The sequence below is a fragment of the Danio rerio genome, chromosome 3, assembly GCF_049306965.1.
Source record: "Danio rerio strain Tuebingen ecotype United States chromosome 3, GRCz12tu, whole genome shotgun sequence".
NCBI classification, from domain to species: Eukaryota; Metazoa; Chordata; class Actinopteri; order Cypriniformes; family Danionidae; genus Danio; species Danio rerio.
In genome coordinates, this window is record NC_133178.1 from 36,248,007 (window position 1) to 36,267,260 (window position 19,254).

At 33.6% G+C, this 19,254-nt stretch overlaps 1 protein-coding gene across 26 annotated transcripts in view; it reads right to left on the bottom strand.

Moving 5' to 3' along the window:
* Nucleotides 1–19,254, bottom strand: part of srcin1a (SRC kinase signaling inhibitor 1a) — a 244,222-nt gene that overhangs the window by 146,905 nt on the left and 78,063 nt on the right. For 7 of the 26 annotated variants that reach the window (XM_073944794.1, XM_073944786.1, XM_073944782.1 and 4 more), the window contains exon 1: nucleotides 14,245–14,391. The exons of the other annotated variants lie outside the window; for them this stretch is intronic. In XM_073944794.1, coding sequence (XP_073800895.1) covers nucleotides 14,245–14,272 — 28 coding nt within the window. In that variant the 5' untranslated portion in view covers nucleotides 14,273–14,391. Of the gene's footprint in view, nucleotides 1–14,244; nucleotides 14,392–19,254 lie in introns of those variants that run through there. 26 annotated transcript variants of the gene reach the window in all.

The window sequence follows — 19,254 nt, forward strand, 5'->3', positions numbered from 1 at the left end:
AATACGGACCAAAACCATTGAGGAATATTTCAAGTAACTTTTCAAGAATATTTTCAAGAATTTTTCAAGAATTTATGCCTTGAAGAATTAAGACAGTATTGAAGGCAGATTGGGGTCTAACCTGGTACTAGTCAGGTGTAAATAATAAAGGAATTGGTATATTTATGTACACATTAAGGGTGTAACGAAACGTGTATTCGTATTGAACCATTCAGTACGAGACTTTCGGTTCGGTACGCATTACGAACCGAACGATGCAATTCAGACTAATATCTAAAAAGATAAAAGGCAATAAGTACAAAATAAAATGTTTTTAGTGCAACAACGCTCAACATGGCATCCCAAATGACGTGGCAGACAACATGCTGCCTTCCCCGCTGTCATGTTAAACAGTAGACCATCGTTTTTGAACTCATATCCAGGTGACAGGACCTAAATGCTAAATTTTTGGTAATGTCCAGTCAACTTTACTTGATTGTTGAAATGAAGACCACATTAGGGCTTACAGTGCATCTGTTTTAAAGGCCTGATGCCAAAAAACTCAACCAATAGAAAACTGAAAGGAAAACAAAAAACGAGATCAATTGAAAGTAATAATTATGAGCAACAGTGAACGCCACACGTAGCCTTACTCATGGATACTTTACCAAACACAGCCCACAGCCCTCAATCAAGCTTGGGTTTTGGCCCTTTATATGAAAACGTTTGGGTATCCCTGCTCTAGTCAAATTCCGTTTTTTCTTCTTTAAGAAAAACTACAATAGATCGGTCCTTTGAGAAGCCAAAACTAATTTTTCATGACCAAGGATCTCACCAGATCCCACCTATAGCTAGAAGTACAGTTGAAGTCAGAATTATTAGCCCCCTTTTGCTTTTTATTTTCTTTTTTTAAACATTACCCAAATTATGTTTTAACAGAGCAATGAAATTTTCACAGTATGTCTGATAATATTTTTTCTTCTGGAGAAAGTCTTATTTGTTTTATTTCTTGCTAGAATAAAAGCAGTTATTAATTTTTTAACAACCATTTTTGGGACAAAATTATTAGCCCCTTTAAGCTATTTTTCCCCCTATAATCTACAGAGCAAATCATCGTTATACAATAACTTGACTAATAACCCTAACCTGTCTAGTTCACCTTATTAACCTAGTTAAGCCTTTTAATGTCACTTTAAGCTGTATAGAAGTGTCTTGAAAAATATCTAGTAAAATATTATTTACTGTCATCATGGCAAAGATAAAATAAATCAGTTATTAGAAATAAGTTTTTAAAACTATTATACTTAGAAATGTGCTGAAACAATCATACCAGAACAGAACAGAAATTGGGGAAAAAAATAAACAGGTGCCCTAATAATTCAGGGGGGCTAATAATTCTGACTTCAACTGTATGTGTTCTATTGCAAACAGCAGATCAGGCAAAACTTTACAACCATTTTTGTTAGAAAAACCCGGTTTTATCTCTCCTGAGGGTGATGCCATGGTTTTCTATGTTACAAGCGTTTACAACAAATGAACATAAAAGATTAACTAAATAGTGATAAAAAAGGACAAACACATTAAGAAAGTAAAAGAAAAGAGAACACTTTTAGAAACTCAAATGAGAATTCAAAGGAAATTCACTCTCACACCCACACCACGCTCTGATTTCGAATGCAAGAGAGAGAGAGAGAGAGAGAGAGAGAAAGAGAGAGAGAGAGAGAGAGAGAGAGATCAACCAGTTCCCATCTGAATCACAGTTAATCATACTGTACATGCAACATACTTTTAACAAAAGGAAACAATTCATTGTGTGTTTAAAAGTAATTTCTCAAACGTCATGAAAGTAAGAGCTGGAAGGAGAAAGACATTAGCTGAGTCATACAAGGTTCTGCATCTCCAGTTATTTAACAGTTATATAATACAAGCAAAGAGCAGGAAGGTCAAGCTGTAAAATAGATCTATTTTGGATAGGATTGTTACCAGCAGCAAAGTTTCCCTCTGCTTATTTTGCTCTTGCTCTCCCTCACGCTCTCTCTCTTTTTAACATGCAGAAATAACAGGGTCTGCCAGGTCAGATGTGCTGGAACTCTTCACGTGCTTTTTCACTCATCTCTTTACCTCAAAGCTAAAAAGTAGGCAGAAGAATCGACCCACTTTCAAGTTCCCTTTTAGAATAATATTAAATACATAAATAAAATGCTCCTTCAGACACACACACAAAAGAGCATCACATTTTTATCTCAGGCCTTCATAAATCCTTGACATTTCTCAATACCATTTAGACGTGCATGTAGTTTCTCCATCCATTAAGTGACAGATTTCATTTAAAACAACTGAAATGAATGAATTAAAGTGGTTGATTAGTCTGTTCCTTCATCGGATGTGAGGCAGCAGATGTTACACCTGCTACGGCAGGCTGAAGCTTTATAATGATGATGTCATAATGATGTATAACCCAGGAATAAAAGCTGATTAAGCTTTTGACGGTGAAATTAAGCTCAATTAGTCTGGTGAATCTAAAAATTAGTGATTATAGCATGCATATAAACTAAAATCAAGCACTCTTTCACTGTTCAACACACGCGCGCACAATTCTTTTAAAGGGTTTGTAATGATGTAAACATACACAGAAGAGGCAATGTCTAATCATTAGAAATGAATAAATTACACATGAATTTGCATGATAAATTACCCTGCAGTTTTTCTAGCTGACCTCTAAAGAAGAGACATCATGGGGCATTAGAATAGAAATGAATCTTATGTTTCTCATGATTAAATAAAGTCCATTACTTCCAGCATCCATTGGAAATTCTACATCAACTCCATATATTAAAAACAGCATTATTGCATTATTATTCATTTTAAAAATTGTTCAGTTTCAGTTTTGCAACTTTACTTGCATTTATATATCTCAATAAGTTGTCTAGGTTTATTTACTCCAAGCTTTTCACCTTATACTGATTTCAAAATTATTTAAAGTCTTGTTATAATAAAAACACTAAAATGTAAATGTAAAAACAATCAAAGATCAAAGTTCAGACTTTGTGGAGGACTTGGGAAAAACATATAAATAAATACATTAATACATATCTAAATAAAAAATAGCATGAAGTATTATTTTATACTTTACAAGTATTAATATTTTTATAATTTATGAAAATTATTTAATTGTTGTTTTGGTAATTTTTGTCAATTTAATTCGATTTTATATATTAGATTTTATAAATTATTATAAATATTATATATGTTTTAATCAACCTACACATGTATACATTTACACATCTATCTATCTATCTATCTATCTATCTATCTATCTATCTATCTATCTATCTATCTATCTATCTATCTATCTATCTATCTATCTATCTATCTATCTATCTATCTATCTATCTATCTATCTATCTATCTGTACCCACATTAGCTAATACACGATTCTCTAATCAGATGATTCCTAAGTCACTATAAAGGATCAGAGTCTTCATACCACAGTCATCTTCATCTTGAAGAATCCCCCCATCCTCCCTTATACCTCCGTCTTTTTTCCTAGATTGGGTGGCATGGCGGCCAAATGGTTAGCACTGTTGCCTTACAGCAAGAAAGTTGCTGGTTTCGGTCCTGGCCAAGCTTGTTGCTGTTTCTGTGCAGTTTGCATGTTCCCCCTGTGTTCGCATGGGTTTCCCCCAGGTTCCCCGATTTCCTCCAGCCGTCCAAAGACATGCGTCATAAGTAAACTGACTAAACCAAATTGGCACCAGTCAAGTTCCTAGTGAACAGTATTTTTCTCATAAAGAAATTTGTTATTAGCCACAAATAAGCAAGGGAGTTCTAGAGATTGTCTGGAGTTCAATCTCCTCTCTCGCCCTGGATAAGGGAAGCCCAGGACTTGAGGATCTTTTGACAGAATGCCAAACAAGCTTATAAGCAATCATCAGCTAAGCGTGAATTTAGAGTTGGATCAAATTAAAACTTTAATTTTTAAAGTGGGGGGGGGGGGGGGGGGGGGGGGGACAAATATTGGAGGAAAGCTAAAGGGAAGAACAAAATGATGAAGAAAAAACAATTTTTTGGCTTAAATGCAAATCAGCCTATTAACTTTTATGAGTCGAGTCTAAAAGACTGGTCAAAAGTAAAAAGGAACAATATCTGTCTACCAAAAACACTTAACAGACACATTTTCAGCCACAACTGGTTGAATATCTGATATCTTTTGAAGTCGTCATATTCTGATTGAACTTTACAGTATTTAAGTGAGATGTTTACTGTATATTGCATTCTTCAATATTTCACCTGGAAACAAGATTTTCATGATGCAAAACTTCTCACATGGAAAAGCCATTGTATATTTAAACTAGGGTGACCAAATAGACCTGTTTTTCAGCTCTTATTTTTAAGTCTCTCAAGATAAATTATTACAAAAAAAATCTAGTATCACGTCACATATTTCACATTTTACTAAAATGTCCTAATTGCTGAGAGCTAATCTGTTGCTCTTTTAGTTTTGTCATGTGAAAATAACCAAATTAACCAATTGAGTCATGGTATATTTTGAGGAAGAAAACTACCATCTAATCACATTTCCAAATTGCACTTTGTGAAGGTGAACTTTAAAGGTAAATTAATTTTTAAAAAATGTTTTGGGTCTCAAATGATTGATAAATCTGTGTTTAAACTAAACACTGATGTCAATAAAACCATCTAATAACCTGTGCTGCAGTACATAACATTACATTTTCCCAAAGAAAGCATTCACTATTCTAAACTAATTAGTAAACAAAAAATAAAGAGAAAAGAGCATTTGCTGAGTATATGTTTTACCTATAAATATATCACATATAATATGACTCAAAACCCCAAAAGCAGTAAGTGTACATTTTTAAAATTAAGATTCATGCATTACTTGAAAGCTGAATAAACATACTTTCTATGGTTATTAGTAAGGTGTTATTAGTAAAGGACAATATTTGGCCAAAATACAACTATTTGAAATTCTAGAATACGAGGGTTGAAATAAATCTCCATATTGGGGAATCAACATTAAAATTAAATATCAATTGATATATTTATAGTAGGATATTTAGTAAATATCTACAAGGAAGGTAAATTATTATCATTTAATATTCTGCTGATTTTTGGCATAAATTTAAAAAGAAATTAAAATGTTGACCCATGCAATATACTTTTGACTTTTACAATAGTGCATCATACAACATAAGGTTTTAAGTTATATTTACTTTAGTCTTGAATAAATGATTGGTAACATGCTGCTATGTTATTGTGAAGATGCTAAATTCATATTTTCACAGCACTTTTTTTTTTAAACTAAACTAAAAAGTACTGTAATTGGTCGCTTTACATGTCAGACAAATGCTCCAAACACTATACTCTTCAAAATTAGTTTTTAGTAATTCATGCAATGAATCACATATAAGAAAACTAAATGACAGCTTACAGGAGAACAGATTAATTTTCCAGGAAAAGAAACTAAGTGACCCTTTGATAAGTGCTGAAAATGACGTCCTAATAAATTGTTCACGCCATCAATGTCAGCAAGTCAGATTTGCAGTGGAAACGATGAGTCATGTGTGTATTTGGCTGATTTGTTTTTTTTTTTATCCAGGATCCAGGATTGTGTTTCACCGCGTATGTTTGCTCATTTGTTTCTGGATAAAGAATGTTTCCTCCATTGATCCTGTTGTATCGACTTTGGCTCAGAGACTAATACTAAACGCTATACATGAATGCCTCATGAAAAGATATTGAAGTCGAACAGAGGGCATTTTTGCACCGACGAAGCAAAAAAAGATTGAAAATATTTAATGCTTTTCTTATTGAAATCTACTGCAGAAATGTCTCTGTTTTTTATTGCGGTGGTTAAAATACTAGCAGCAAGGTATCTATGAGAGCAGCTCATCTGAAGCTCAGTTCTGGACAAAATACACTTTAAAAATGTTTTAACAATTTATAAAATATGAATTTATAAATGAAATTTTACATTTATTTAAAATTAAATAAACATAAAAAATATAAATAACTAAAATAAAATAACTGTAAAATAACATATACATTATGAAACTTGGAATAAATAAATTCAATTATAAATATAAACGCATAAATGAACAAATAGATGAATAAAAACAAATATAAAATCATAATATAAAATAAAATATAATACAAATTAAATCAAATTAATAAATAAAACAGCAAATTAAATAAATAAATAAATTTATTCAATTAAATTACATTTTAATAAAGAATAAATAAAATAATAATAATAATAAAAAATTCAATTAAATTAAAAATTAAATAAAACAAATTTAACTAAATAATAAAATAAAATAATAATAATAACAAAAATATTAATAAAATAAAATTTAATTTAATTAATAACAAAAAACATTATATAAAATATTAATATTTGAAGAAAATTTTAACCAGCATGTTCAAAGAGGTTTATGTTAGTCTATGTGGAAAGGTTTAACAAATCTCCTCCTCATCTTTGTCTGTGTCTCTGAGTCCCTCATGTCTTCCCGTAGGGAGGAGCGGGTGGAGAAGCCTCACAGATGGGCTGGTGGGCAGCTTTCTGTGGCTTCAGGCGAGGAAGAGGAGGAAGAGGAGCCAGCTGGCAGTGGTTTGGAGAGATGACGTATCTTGCCCCTCACCCACAACACCCACAACCCACATGGCATCATGCCTAACGCTCCATCAACTGTTACACAATCTACAGGTGACAACAGCCGGGTACAGCTGCCAATATTGAAAACACCTGCTCTAACAAACTGTAGACTTTAGAAAAGAGTAGTCTACACAACAATGGACATAGGTCTATGAACAAGCAAATTAGTGAAATATTAACTTAGTCAACCCTTTTTTCCCCTTAAAACTCATCTTCCATAATCAAAATGACATTGAAATGTTTCTTCTTTGACACACTCCACTTGTTTTGTTTATATATGGGTCTTGTGTTGACCCATAAACCTCTTTCACATTGCTCAGTAAGTTTGGCTGTTGTTTATGAATTTACTAATTATACATGATTTACAACAACTTAACATATTTTTAACCATGCGTGATATTTTCATTAAAACTTATATATTTAAAATATTTGCAATTAATATTGTATAAAAACTCTATTATATTTGAAAATTTAATGTTAATAATGCTAAATAATTGTTAGTGTCAATAATATTTTTATAACAATAACAACAATAATTTTAATAATAACAACAACAACAACAACAACAACAACAATAATAATAATAATAATAATAATAATATTAAACATTAAATGATTCCTACTGTAAATGGTTTTATTGACTTTTTGGTTTGAGAAAGCAATGGTGATTCATTTAAAATGTCCTTCATATTTTATACCTGTTTGCAATCGCCCACACACCAACAGGTCCAAACACACAATCAAATATACCGCAAGCACAACTCTGCGTTACAAAAAGCCAGAGTGTTCGTCCAAAACTGTTTACGATCTTCCTCAGCGGATCATCTCTCCATTCTGACATCCTTTTCAGCATGATCACAGCAGAGGGGCCTTTAGAAAGCTACCAAATGTCAAATGTTGTGTGTGTGTTTGTCTCCAATAGCCACTGATGTTGCAGCAAGAGCAGAAGGTTCACTATTATTCCAGCTTCATTTCAGAAGAGATCTTTGGGATTCAACAGCAATAAAAACAAGAGTTTCCATCCAACACAAGTCAAAAGTCAGATCTGAAACCACAAGGGAAAAGCCTGTAGTGAAAGAGAACGAGGAAGGCAAAAAATAATGGAGACAACATGCAGAACTGGGACAAGGGGTAGTCAGAAGAGAAAAGTGTTGAAACGGGAAGCAGAAGAGAGGAGAATGACTTATGGGCGGCCCGAACTGGAGGAATGGGCTGTGACGAGGGAGGCTTGAGGGATTTTGGTGGAGCACTTGATGTCTTGTTAGCTTCAACCTTCCCTTCACTGTGATTGGCTAAAAATATGGCATAGCTCACGCTGAACAAGGTGCATTTTGGCATGTGGCACTGGAGCATTTATCATCACATGGCCCCTAAAGTGCCAAACGCAGCCTTTCTCTCTTTCGCTCTTTCCATCTTCATCTTTCCCTCTCCTCTCTCTTTTGCTAGCTCTTTCTTTCCTTTTCTCTTTTCCTTCAGTTGATTCCTCCTTAAATCTAGCACAAAAGCCTTTGCTAATTGCCTGGATTGTTCAAAGTGCTAATGATCTTTTAATAAAGCTCTATTTTGATTTATTCCCCCTTTTTAGCATAATTTTACACCAAAGTCTTTCTTTCTAGATAATTCATCAGTTTATAGCCTGCTTAAATAAAACACTCAGAGCTGGCCATTACACCACAAATAGTGAAGTGTAACTATTTCTGTGTGTTTGTTTGACTGCAGGCTGCAATGACAAGTCAGTGTAATGTGCTGTACTGTTTGCAATCGAGATTCTCAGTTGCGATCACAGATTTTGTCATTACATTCTAGAAACGATTTTAAATACATTTTTTTTTTTGCCAGATAAGAGTAAGGCATCATTCAGATTTCTGTGGTAACTCTGACCTGGGCCTAGTTTTTCTAAATATTTAATCTGGATCAAATCGGTACCGATTTGGAAATGCCATGTTTTGCTATCCAGGATTAACAAATCTATCTTACTTGTATGACAGTTTTTTAAAAGAACACTGGGTTGGATCAATGTGATCCAAATTAGGGTTGTCCAGATCTGATCACGTGATTGTAAATCGGGCCCCATCATGCGGATTCAGACTGGATTGGAATCAGACGTTACATCCCAATCAGGACTCGAGTATGTTTACTAATATTGTCATTATGTTTTTAACATATCTATAGTTTTGTGGTGGCACAGAGTTAGACCTCTTTCTTGACATCTCACAGAAACAGCAAGGCATGCGACATGACATCACCTTGTTGCAGAGATGATATTGGTAAATGCTGGCAAAGTAGAACACGGAAGCAGCTTGAAGTGGAAAGCATGAGTATATCTGCGGTCTTGTGGTATTATAAAGTTCATGATGACAACATTGCCATAGCAAACTGTAATATATGTAAACTTGGGATTGCCAGCTGGGTATTTTTTAGTTGAGATGCTATTTGTTTTAAATTTGATTTTTTTTATATTTACTTTTTCACTAAAATCCAAAAGTGAAGAATCAATGTTATTTATTACTTGATGGTTCAAGCTAACTAAAGTGCTATGTTTGTTTACAAAGTAGTTGAATGTTTAAAATAAGGTGTAATAAATAAAAAATAAGGAATATCCTGGATCCGCTCTTCTTTATTCTTTTTTGTATGTATTATAGAAGCATCGGATAGGGTTTCGGTATCTGTAGATATTCAAAATCAAATAACTCAGATGACTCAACAAAAAAACCTGATCGAGAAACCTGTAATCCTAGTACCACATTTCAGGATTACCAAATCCTGTTTACCAGAGCCTTAAATGGAACCAACAGTGTAGCCTACTGGCGTAGCATAGAACAACAGGTAGGTAAAATCGCAGTGGCCACAAACCACCACTGTTTGTTTTAATGGTAAGAAACAGAAACACTGCAATCAACAAACATTTGACATTTTTCAGTCCGTTCTAATGCAATACTGCTTTGATATTGTTTTGTAATTGTTGTTTACCATACAGTATCTCATTAGATGTAACATGCTTCATAAAGGCTTTGAGTATATATTTAAATTTAAATATAATCAGTAACCATTACGTTTGTGATCATTTACTTAAAAATAAAACTCTTTATAAAATTTGATATGGTTTATTTGGTTAAGTAAATCACAACTGAATCCCCCCTTCTGATGGGAGCAGGATAATACAGTTTTTTTTTTTTTTTTTTTTTTTAAGCAAATAGATCCCAATCTGAAGGTTTTAAATAACCCAATGAGCAGGTTTGATTAAAATCAAACGTGAGATTGAATTACATGGTCTGATCTTAATAAAAAAAAGTTACTTTACTCTGTTACTTTTGAAAAAATAAATAAATAAAAAAACATTTCCAAGATTTGATCTAATCTGTAATACAAAATCTCACTGAATTACTTTTGACAAACTGGGCCCTGGTGATGACGAATTTAGAAAATTTTGATTTTTTTTCATATATATATATAATTGACAGTATATTTATTCTCCTGTGAAATTTCAATTCTTTTAAAAATATTTCTCAAATGATATTCAAGGAAATGTTCACACTATTGCCAATAATATTTTTTTCTTTTACAGAAAGCCTTATTTGTTTTAGTTTCGCTGAAATAAAATAATAATTTATTTAAAACTATTTTAAAGTAAGAAATTTAGACCCACTAGTTGTTTGCAATTCCACAATCGCTGAAAACAACACAAAATCAACAAAATGTTGCAAATTTTTGCGAGTCTGCTTAACTTTTACATGTACTGTATGGCTGGTATCATCGTGTGCGTAAAATCAATAAATGTTTTTGTTAACTCTTTTCCAGCAGTTAACGAGAGAAAACGCTTCCCTGCCATTAACCAGTTTTAGTGCAATCTGTGCTTTAGGTGTATTATGGTAGGGGAAGCCCTAACGTAAGGATCACCAAACTTGCTCCTGTAGGGCCGGTGTCCTGCAGATTTTAGCTCCAACCCTAATCAAATACACCTGAACAAGCTAATGTTTCCACTCTAAAGAGTCTTTTGTTTAACAGAAACGTCTCTAGGATGTTGAAGGTTCATAGATGCCAATATTTTTTATGTAATATGACATCTCTTAGCAATCACTGTTTTCGTAGATATACACCTTATTTCTTCGGCCCCAATTCTTTTCTTCTTTCTATATTATGTCTATTTTCCAATCTAGATTGCAGTTATTACTTTGTTTTGTTACATTGCTTCAATCTGCTCCTTTTTACTTTCCTTTTTCTTTTCACATCCTACCTCCAGCATTGATGCTACTTAGCTTCTGTCTCTTCTCTAAACGCTCTGATTGGTGGGAGGGGAAATGGTCTTATTTCTTTCTGCAGATGCACAAAAACCCTCACAGGCAATTTGAGTCTCTTCCCCGACCCCCGCTTCAGTGGACGACAAGACTAATGTGTTTACTGTGAGAGCAAATATACATTGGGCTTCAAAAGTCAGAGAAAATATATGATCTCAAATATCTAGTTCTATTGCTAGAATAATTAAAAAGAATTATAATAATAATAAAATACAAAAAAATAATAAAAAATAATAAAATGAATATATAATTTAAATATCAAATGAAATATTTTGGATTCTGCAGTAGTTGGTAATGCAGCATGTTTATTTAGTTCTAAAAATAAAGCTCAAAAATATTTTTAAATAGATGATAAAATTGTTTCTAAAAACTATAATAGTAGCTCAATAATATTAAATGCTGATATACAGACATACACTATTAGATCAAATCGGATCAAATATAAAATCAAGCCTTATAAAACACAATATTAAACTTGACTAAGCTGAAAGGAATTATTTTGAAAATCTAAAAGAAAATTTATGAATCATCAAGCTCAAAATCCAATAAAAACAAAAACTTGTTAAGTTAATAAAGTCCAAGTGCTGCTGCCATTAAGAGACACAACACTGAAAACACTCAACTTTTCACTTAAACTAATATGCTCTAATGAAAACAGCATTTAACTATAATTGAATACAAAACAATCATTTTCATTAGTGGTCCCAGACACTTGAAACCCAAGCAATGCAAATAATCTCCACAATCAAAACAGAGCCTGAAAAATGGCAAATATACAAAGCCATTCCAGATTTAAAGTAGCATTGGTGAAGAACATCTAAACAAAGTTAAATCTGTGTGAACTGGAAGTTACTGTGACTTTCAATTCAGTATGTTGATGTACTTCCAGCTAAAACTGAATACTGAGTAGGGGGCAGCGCTTTCTTTTTGCACAACATTTCCTCATAGTATACAAATGGTATGAGGCGTGTGATTAAAAACATAGAAGCAAATGGTCAGACTTTGATTGAAAATTACCAAAACAAACTTTTTTTTTTTGTGGATTAATTTGCCGGTTCATTCTGCTGTGGTGAATTTCAGGGACTAAGCCATAGGATAGTGAGTGAATGAGTGGATTAACTTGCACAGATCCATTGTTAAATTAATAGTTAAATGAATTTCTAAAGAATAACAATGTGAGCTGGCAAAATAAACTGTACATTTCAGGACTTAATAAGAAAAAAAATAATCAGTTTTGCACCCAACTTGGCTCTTCGTGCTCTTCAATGCTTATTACTTTCATACAGTATCTATTTTGCCCAACTCTATCCCATCATCATTCCAATAATACTAAGGAACATGCATATGAAATCTGTCAAAAACTTGAGTCAATAAAGTTAAAGTGCTTTTGCCATTAAAGAAAAAAAATCTTGAATACACTCAACAATCTATTTTAACCTAATCTGCTGTATTGAAAGATGTAGCATTAAGCTAGTTGAATATAAAAGAGAATAACTTTCATTAGTGGTTTCAGATTGTTGGAATGTATAAATACTTCACAGTTTAAACAGACCACATCCAATCCCATCCACCACATTACTTCCCTGACAAAGCCATTCCTTATTCCACTTTAAATGAGTAATAAAAGAGAATTATTAATAAAACTTTACAATAAGGTTGTATTAGTTCATGTTAGTTGATGTACATTACTTAATACCATAATAATAATAATAATAATAATAATAATAATAATAATAATAGTAATAATAATAAAAATAATAATTATTATTATTATTATTAACATGAATAAACAATTAACAATATATTTATTATTTATTTTTGTGGTCATACCTTATTTTACTATACAATTTATACTATTAAGGAACCAATAACTAAAACTGTTACCTTAATAAAAAATGAATTAAATGCTTATTAATAAATTAAGGTAGTAGATGGGTTGAGTTACTGGGTTAGATTAGGGATGAAAAACTATATTTCATAAGTGCTAATAGACAGTTAATATCTTAATAATAGGAAGGTTATAATCAGTGTTGGGAAGTTACTTAAAGTAGATTACAAATTACTGATTACTACTGGAATATTATAATCTGATTACATTACTAGTAACTTCATGTAAAAAGTAATCAGATTACTAATTACTTTACTTTGTAGTTACTTTTAAAACATATATTCACTGAAAAACATTACACTGGGTTGATCACAGTATTCAAAATACTTAAAAGAGTTCACCCAAAACTTAAAATTCTCTCATCATTCACTTTTTCCAAACCGGTTTGTCTTTTTTTCTCACACAAAAGAAGAAATTTAGAAGACAACTATAGGCACTGACATCCATAGTATGAAAAAGTACTGCAGTGTTTGGATGTTCTGTGATTGTCAGAGGTATAGTTTAAAAATTTTTATATATTCCAATGCATGAAGCTGATTGGTTAGCTTTTGTCACGTGACTTGCTGTTTTCAACTGGGTGCACCTAGGAAATGCGAGTGTGTGCATATATAATTTACATAATTTAGCCTGTTTGGGCAGAGTTAGGCCGCTGTGTTTTTAGGCATTGGTGTCCTCTGGTGACGAGTATTATCATAGAATGCTTTCTACTCAAGTGCTTGAACAAGTTGCTGGTTTAGCTAAAAGCAGTCAAAGTTCTTTAGACTGCATTTTAGAACGATATTTTAGTTGTTACGCTCAATGAAATCAAAGTAATCTCTGTTTTTTCACTTGAAGAAGCCAATCTCGTCAGCAACCATTTCAGCTTGCATTCTCCAGCTTTGTAAAAGCGCATGCTTATTAACTGACGTTGCAGCAGAAAATGTGAATTGAAAGAAGCTTTTTTTTCTTCTAAAAACTATATTTGTAACGTAAGTGACACAGTTACATTGACTTAACTAACTTTAATCAAATTACAAAAAAACTTCAAATAGAATTTGTTACATGCATACATGGCATTTCTCAAAAATGTAATTAGAATAGAATAAAGCATTACTGTGAAACGCCTTACACCCTACTCTGGTGATAAAGCAGTAAATGGTGTTACTTATACTGGGTGTTACCATTTATGTTAATGCTAGATAATGAAAATAAAGTTGTTCAGTCTTCATTAACTAATGTTACCTTTCATGAATTTGCTCTTTAATAATGTTTAACTACGACTATTAATAAAAGCTCTGCAAGAATTGTTCATTATTAGTTCATATTAACAAATATGTCAAGTACAATCAACTAATTAAAGCTTATTGTAAAGTGTGACTGAATGATCAAACTAAAGAAAATAAGGAAAAAGAGCAAATGTACCCAACCTGGTTCTTCTTGTTCTTCATTGCTCATCACTTCTTCTATCTCTTATGTCCAGCCTCACCCCACCATCATTCCAATCCATTCCCAAAACAGTTACCCGTATGAGTGAAAATGTCCAAGGCATTGACAGAAAAGCCAAAAGGATGAGTGAAAACGTCCAAAGCATTGACAGTAAAAGAAAGAGCCAGAGCGGGAGGGAGCGAAGGAGGAAGCTCTAGTGGGTTGGGTTGATTACGGAAAGCTTCCTGCCAATCTCTCTTGCTCTCTCATTATCCACAGCTCACTGCACGAAGAGCCGAAAAAGAGGAGAAAAAGCAGCTTTCGTCCCCTTAAAACTCCAGCGTATGTGTTTGTGAGCATTTGTGATGGTGAAAGCTTTACTGTGTGTGTGTGTGTGTGTGTGTGTGTGTGTGTGTGTGTGTGTGTGTGTGTGTGTGTGTGTGTGTGTGTGTGTGTGTGTGTATGTGAGAAACTGAGCAGACGGTGGTAGTGTTCAGTCAGTGGGTGATGGATAAGGTGGGATGTGTCACTGAGGCATCAGTAATATCTAACCTGGCTACCTGACAGTCCTGCTGAGAAACACACACACGCGCAAACATTGTTTCTGTCATGATGTGGACTTTCCATTGACGTTTACTTTGTCTACCAAGTAGATAAATTCTTAGTAATAAACACAAACACAGTATAGGTAAGGGATATATTGAGTTTCAGAATTTTTTTTTTCTTTAAAAGCACTAATCACACATTAAAATCACTTTAGTAATTATTTCTGAACCATGCTATGGAAAAAAGGTATATCCTGTGTACTTTATAACTCTTTTTTTTTAATAAATGCTACAGCATATTGTAGTATACTAATACTGTATATTGTAGTATTCTTTAGTTTTTACTAAAATGGATTGTAGTATAATATAATGTACCCTATACCCTGTACCCAGAAACAACAGCATTGGGTTGTTTGTATATATTAGCTGGCTAGCTCTCTGCAACTCTTACATGGTCACCCACTGAAGCTAATCAGGACTGCACCCAGTTAGTACCTGACATGGGAAAGCTCAACACAATCTCACGGCAATTCGTAACTTTTTCATTTAGTGGCTAATTCGTATGAATTCGTACGATCTAATTCGTACAATTTAGTACGATTTGCTTATCCCCCAATGACGGTTAGGGTTAGAGGTGGGGTCAGGTGCCACGCCTCCTTTTTAAAATCGTACCATTTCGTACGACTGAACTCGTACAAATTCGTACAAATTAGCCACTAAACTGGCAAAACGTAAAATACTTACGTTTTCTCGTGAGATCAGGCTGGAAAGCTAGGTTGCTGCCGGAAGTGGTGTTAGTGAGACCAGCAGGGGGCGCTCAACCTGTGGTCTTTGTGGGTCCTAACAACCCCAGTATACTGATGGGGACTCTGCACTGCTCAGTAAGCGCTGTGTTTCAGATGAGACGATAAACCAGGATCCTGACTAACTGTCATCATTAAAAATCCCAGGATGTCCTTCAGAAAAGAGTAGGGGTTTAATCTATCCTAGGCAAATTTGCCTTCTGGCCTCTGTCCATCATGGCCACCTAACCATCCCCATATCATAATTGGCTTTGTTACTCTGTTATTCTATAATAATTATCTGGTGTGTGGTGTGCAGTCTGGCCCAATATGGCTGCCCTTGCGTCATCTTGGTGGATTGTGCACACTGGCGGTGGATGAGAAGATTCCGCCCAAATAATGTGTAAAGTGCTTTGAGTGTCCAAAAAAGAGCTACATAAATGTAAGGAATTATTAATTAATATTTATTACTGTAGTTGTTTTGTTACCATCTCAACTATAAAATTCTAGAACTATAGACCAACAGATTAGTTCACAGCATTTACAACGAATTACTGTAGAATTACATGGGAAAGGTGTGACAGCTTGTCACTGTGACAGAAATCTTATAGGTGCAACTGACCCCTAAAAATGAAAAGTAAAAACTTAGCCACATTAATGTGTTAATTTGTATAACTTTACATATTGAAATAAATGAAAATAAAGCTGAATTGTTTTTCAAAACGTATAAAAAACATAAAAACAACTGATAAAATCAGAACGTCACAAATTTTTTAAAATAAATTAAATTGCAAAAATAAAAGATTTTAAAGCACTGACGCAGACACATAAAATAAGAAACACAATTTATAACTAGAACAAAACTATAAAGTAACTATTTTAGCCTAAAAGTAAAACTAATTTCAAAACATTTTAAAATTGAAACTCAACACCTAACAAAGTGATCAAGATGTTTTCTTACATAAAACTAATTCAAAACATTTGAATAATATTGGTTAAGCAGCTCACATACTAGAATAAGGCTGACATCAAAGGGTCACGAAACACCCCTCTTTCGGTTAAAGTGTACCTCAGAATTTAAAAAAAAAGATGCTTCATGATGGGTGTGGAGCACTGCGAGTAGAGGGGGAAGTGGAATTGGCTGCCAGAACAGGGTAAAATGAGGGGAAGTGTCAGTTGGCTCACATAATGAGACACAAACTTTGAAGAGACACATGATTTTATAGTTTACGATGTAAAAATGCAAAGAAATAAAGTAAGTAATTTAGTGTCCTGCTACATTTGTTATTCGTAATTTCATATACACACAACCACAATCTGTTATATCATTATACAGATAACCATGTAAACACTATAAATGAGGAGGACTTCTCTCCTCCTGAATCCCCGGTCTGAATGCAGAGATAGTGGATAGCAGTAAAGCAGGTCGCTTGCCCTGTCTATTTCAACTATTATCCCTGCCAGTTCTCAGAAGAATTTTACTCATATGGTGAACACTGCAGCAGGGATAGGCGATGTGTCTGAATGGCAACAAACTCAACTGATAAAAGTTTGCCATTCTCTAATTCTCGTACAGCTCTGCCAACAAAAATGCTTGCTGCAAAACAACAGCTTTGCTGTATTGACCCTGACAGCATCGCGGGGAAAAACATGCAACAAACCCCATGGATCATGTAAACAAACACAAACAACCCATGCCGTACGCAGTCCCACGCAGTCATTGGGTCTCACAGCTTGGCATTTCTGTCTTGCCTTTGGAAAGCACGTGCTCTCATAAATAATTAAGAAGCAGGGTCTTCTCATAGGATAAGAAAACTCTGCTATGAATAATAATGAGAAACCGACGAGTCATTACTCCACTATCAGATGTGTGCTACATCACAGATTTTGATCCCGCCCCAAAAATGATTTTAAACACAGAAGTTGAAATTAGCTGGCTAAAGCTCAAACTTATCCAGTTTTCCTCACAATTAAAGCTGACTGGTTTTAACGTTGATGCTCAACACACACAAATCTGTTAAAATCTAAAAAAAAAATACTCCAGGGTTTCGTGAAACTTTAAAAATAACCAATACAATAAATGTATTTGTTTTAAAGAAAGTGTAACAGGTTTACGCCAGCTTCATTTCTGGATGAACTTTGTTTTCTGGTTTTATAGGCATTGTGTTCACAATCCAGTTTAGACAAATTTTCACAGTGGACTGTCACTCTTCATGAAACACTGAATGCACATGTAAGATTGTTTTCTCCCCCCAGGGAAATATTTCCAAAGAACCAGACAAATCCCTTGAGAGCAGCAGCACTGAGCCTCTATTAACTGAAGACAAGTACAGGCCTACACACTCTGATCTTCCAGCACAACACAACAAAAGCTGATCAAAGAACAATTCTTTCTATCAATTTCACTTTTCTTCAGGCTGCGGCTCCACTGAGGAGCTGACGTCCATAATTAAGCAGCATCAGACACACCGCTGCCCTGGTTTACCTATCTGCTGACGAACTGTACAATCTTTTTTCAGATCTGCTCTTAAAGAAGCAAACCTTCTGTTAGGTCTGAACGCAGGGCATCTTTATTGATGAACATCTAGTGTGTGGGAGGCTGCGCCGGCGTTTGGATGTCACAAACAGTGGCAGATTTTTTCCCTCCTCTTCTTAAAGCAATCTTTTTTCTTTACATCACCCACTGAACTCACTCTATTCTGCTGGAAAAAAATCGCTTAGAGTGTAGAAATATATAATCACACAAATTTGTACAGATAAACATACATTGAGTATGAGAGATCAAAATTAGAGAACAGCTTAAAAACATTGCTTTACAATAAAGACACCAAAATCTCTTTGTATTGTGGAAAACACTGTGGCCAAAATTAGAGAATAGCAGTGATTGTGGCTGAAAGAAAAACTAAAACTGAAAGTTTTAGAAAATAAAACAATTAGGAAGTGTACCAACTGCCCATTTGAGTATCTGCAAATAAGCCTGTGCTTTTGTGGAAGATCAGTCTATTTAACCCTTATATGCTGTTGAGGATGTTTTCATCCACTCTGGGGTAAATTTGTGTCTTGATTTGGCCATAACCTTTTCTGTGTTTTAACAAACAGAATTTTTTTTGGTGACAAATCTTATTTTATCACAAATTTTGAGAAAATGCTTTGAAATTATTAAAGAACTCAATGATACACTCTGGGCAAATTTACTACCCTTTTGTTATGTAATAAAAACATCCACTACATTAAACTGTTGTAAAAATGCATCAGATTTTTTTTTTCAAAAATGTTTGCATAAATCTGTTAATCAACCTTAGTCCTGATCAAAACTACGTTTTGAAAATGTGAAAATTGTGTTTACAAAAATTACAGGTTTTTAACTCTTTAATTTCCAGATTCATAAATAAAGTCACTCATTCGGTGAAAAAACACACAAAATGAAGTATTTTTAATATAAAAAGTAATTGTGGACTGGATTTTTTCAATCTTTTATCAACGTCTTAGACATATGAAACATCATTGCCTTTGATGCCTTGTTTTTAATCAATTTTCTTTTTTTCTCACTAATTTACTGTTGGTGGTGTTTTTGCCCCATTGACTTTCATTATAACTACATTTTTTGATTACAAAACCATGACACAATATAATCATGCATTTTTGACTGTTGGTAGTTTTCCCTGTTGTTAAGAGGCCAAATTTA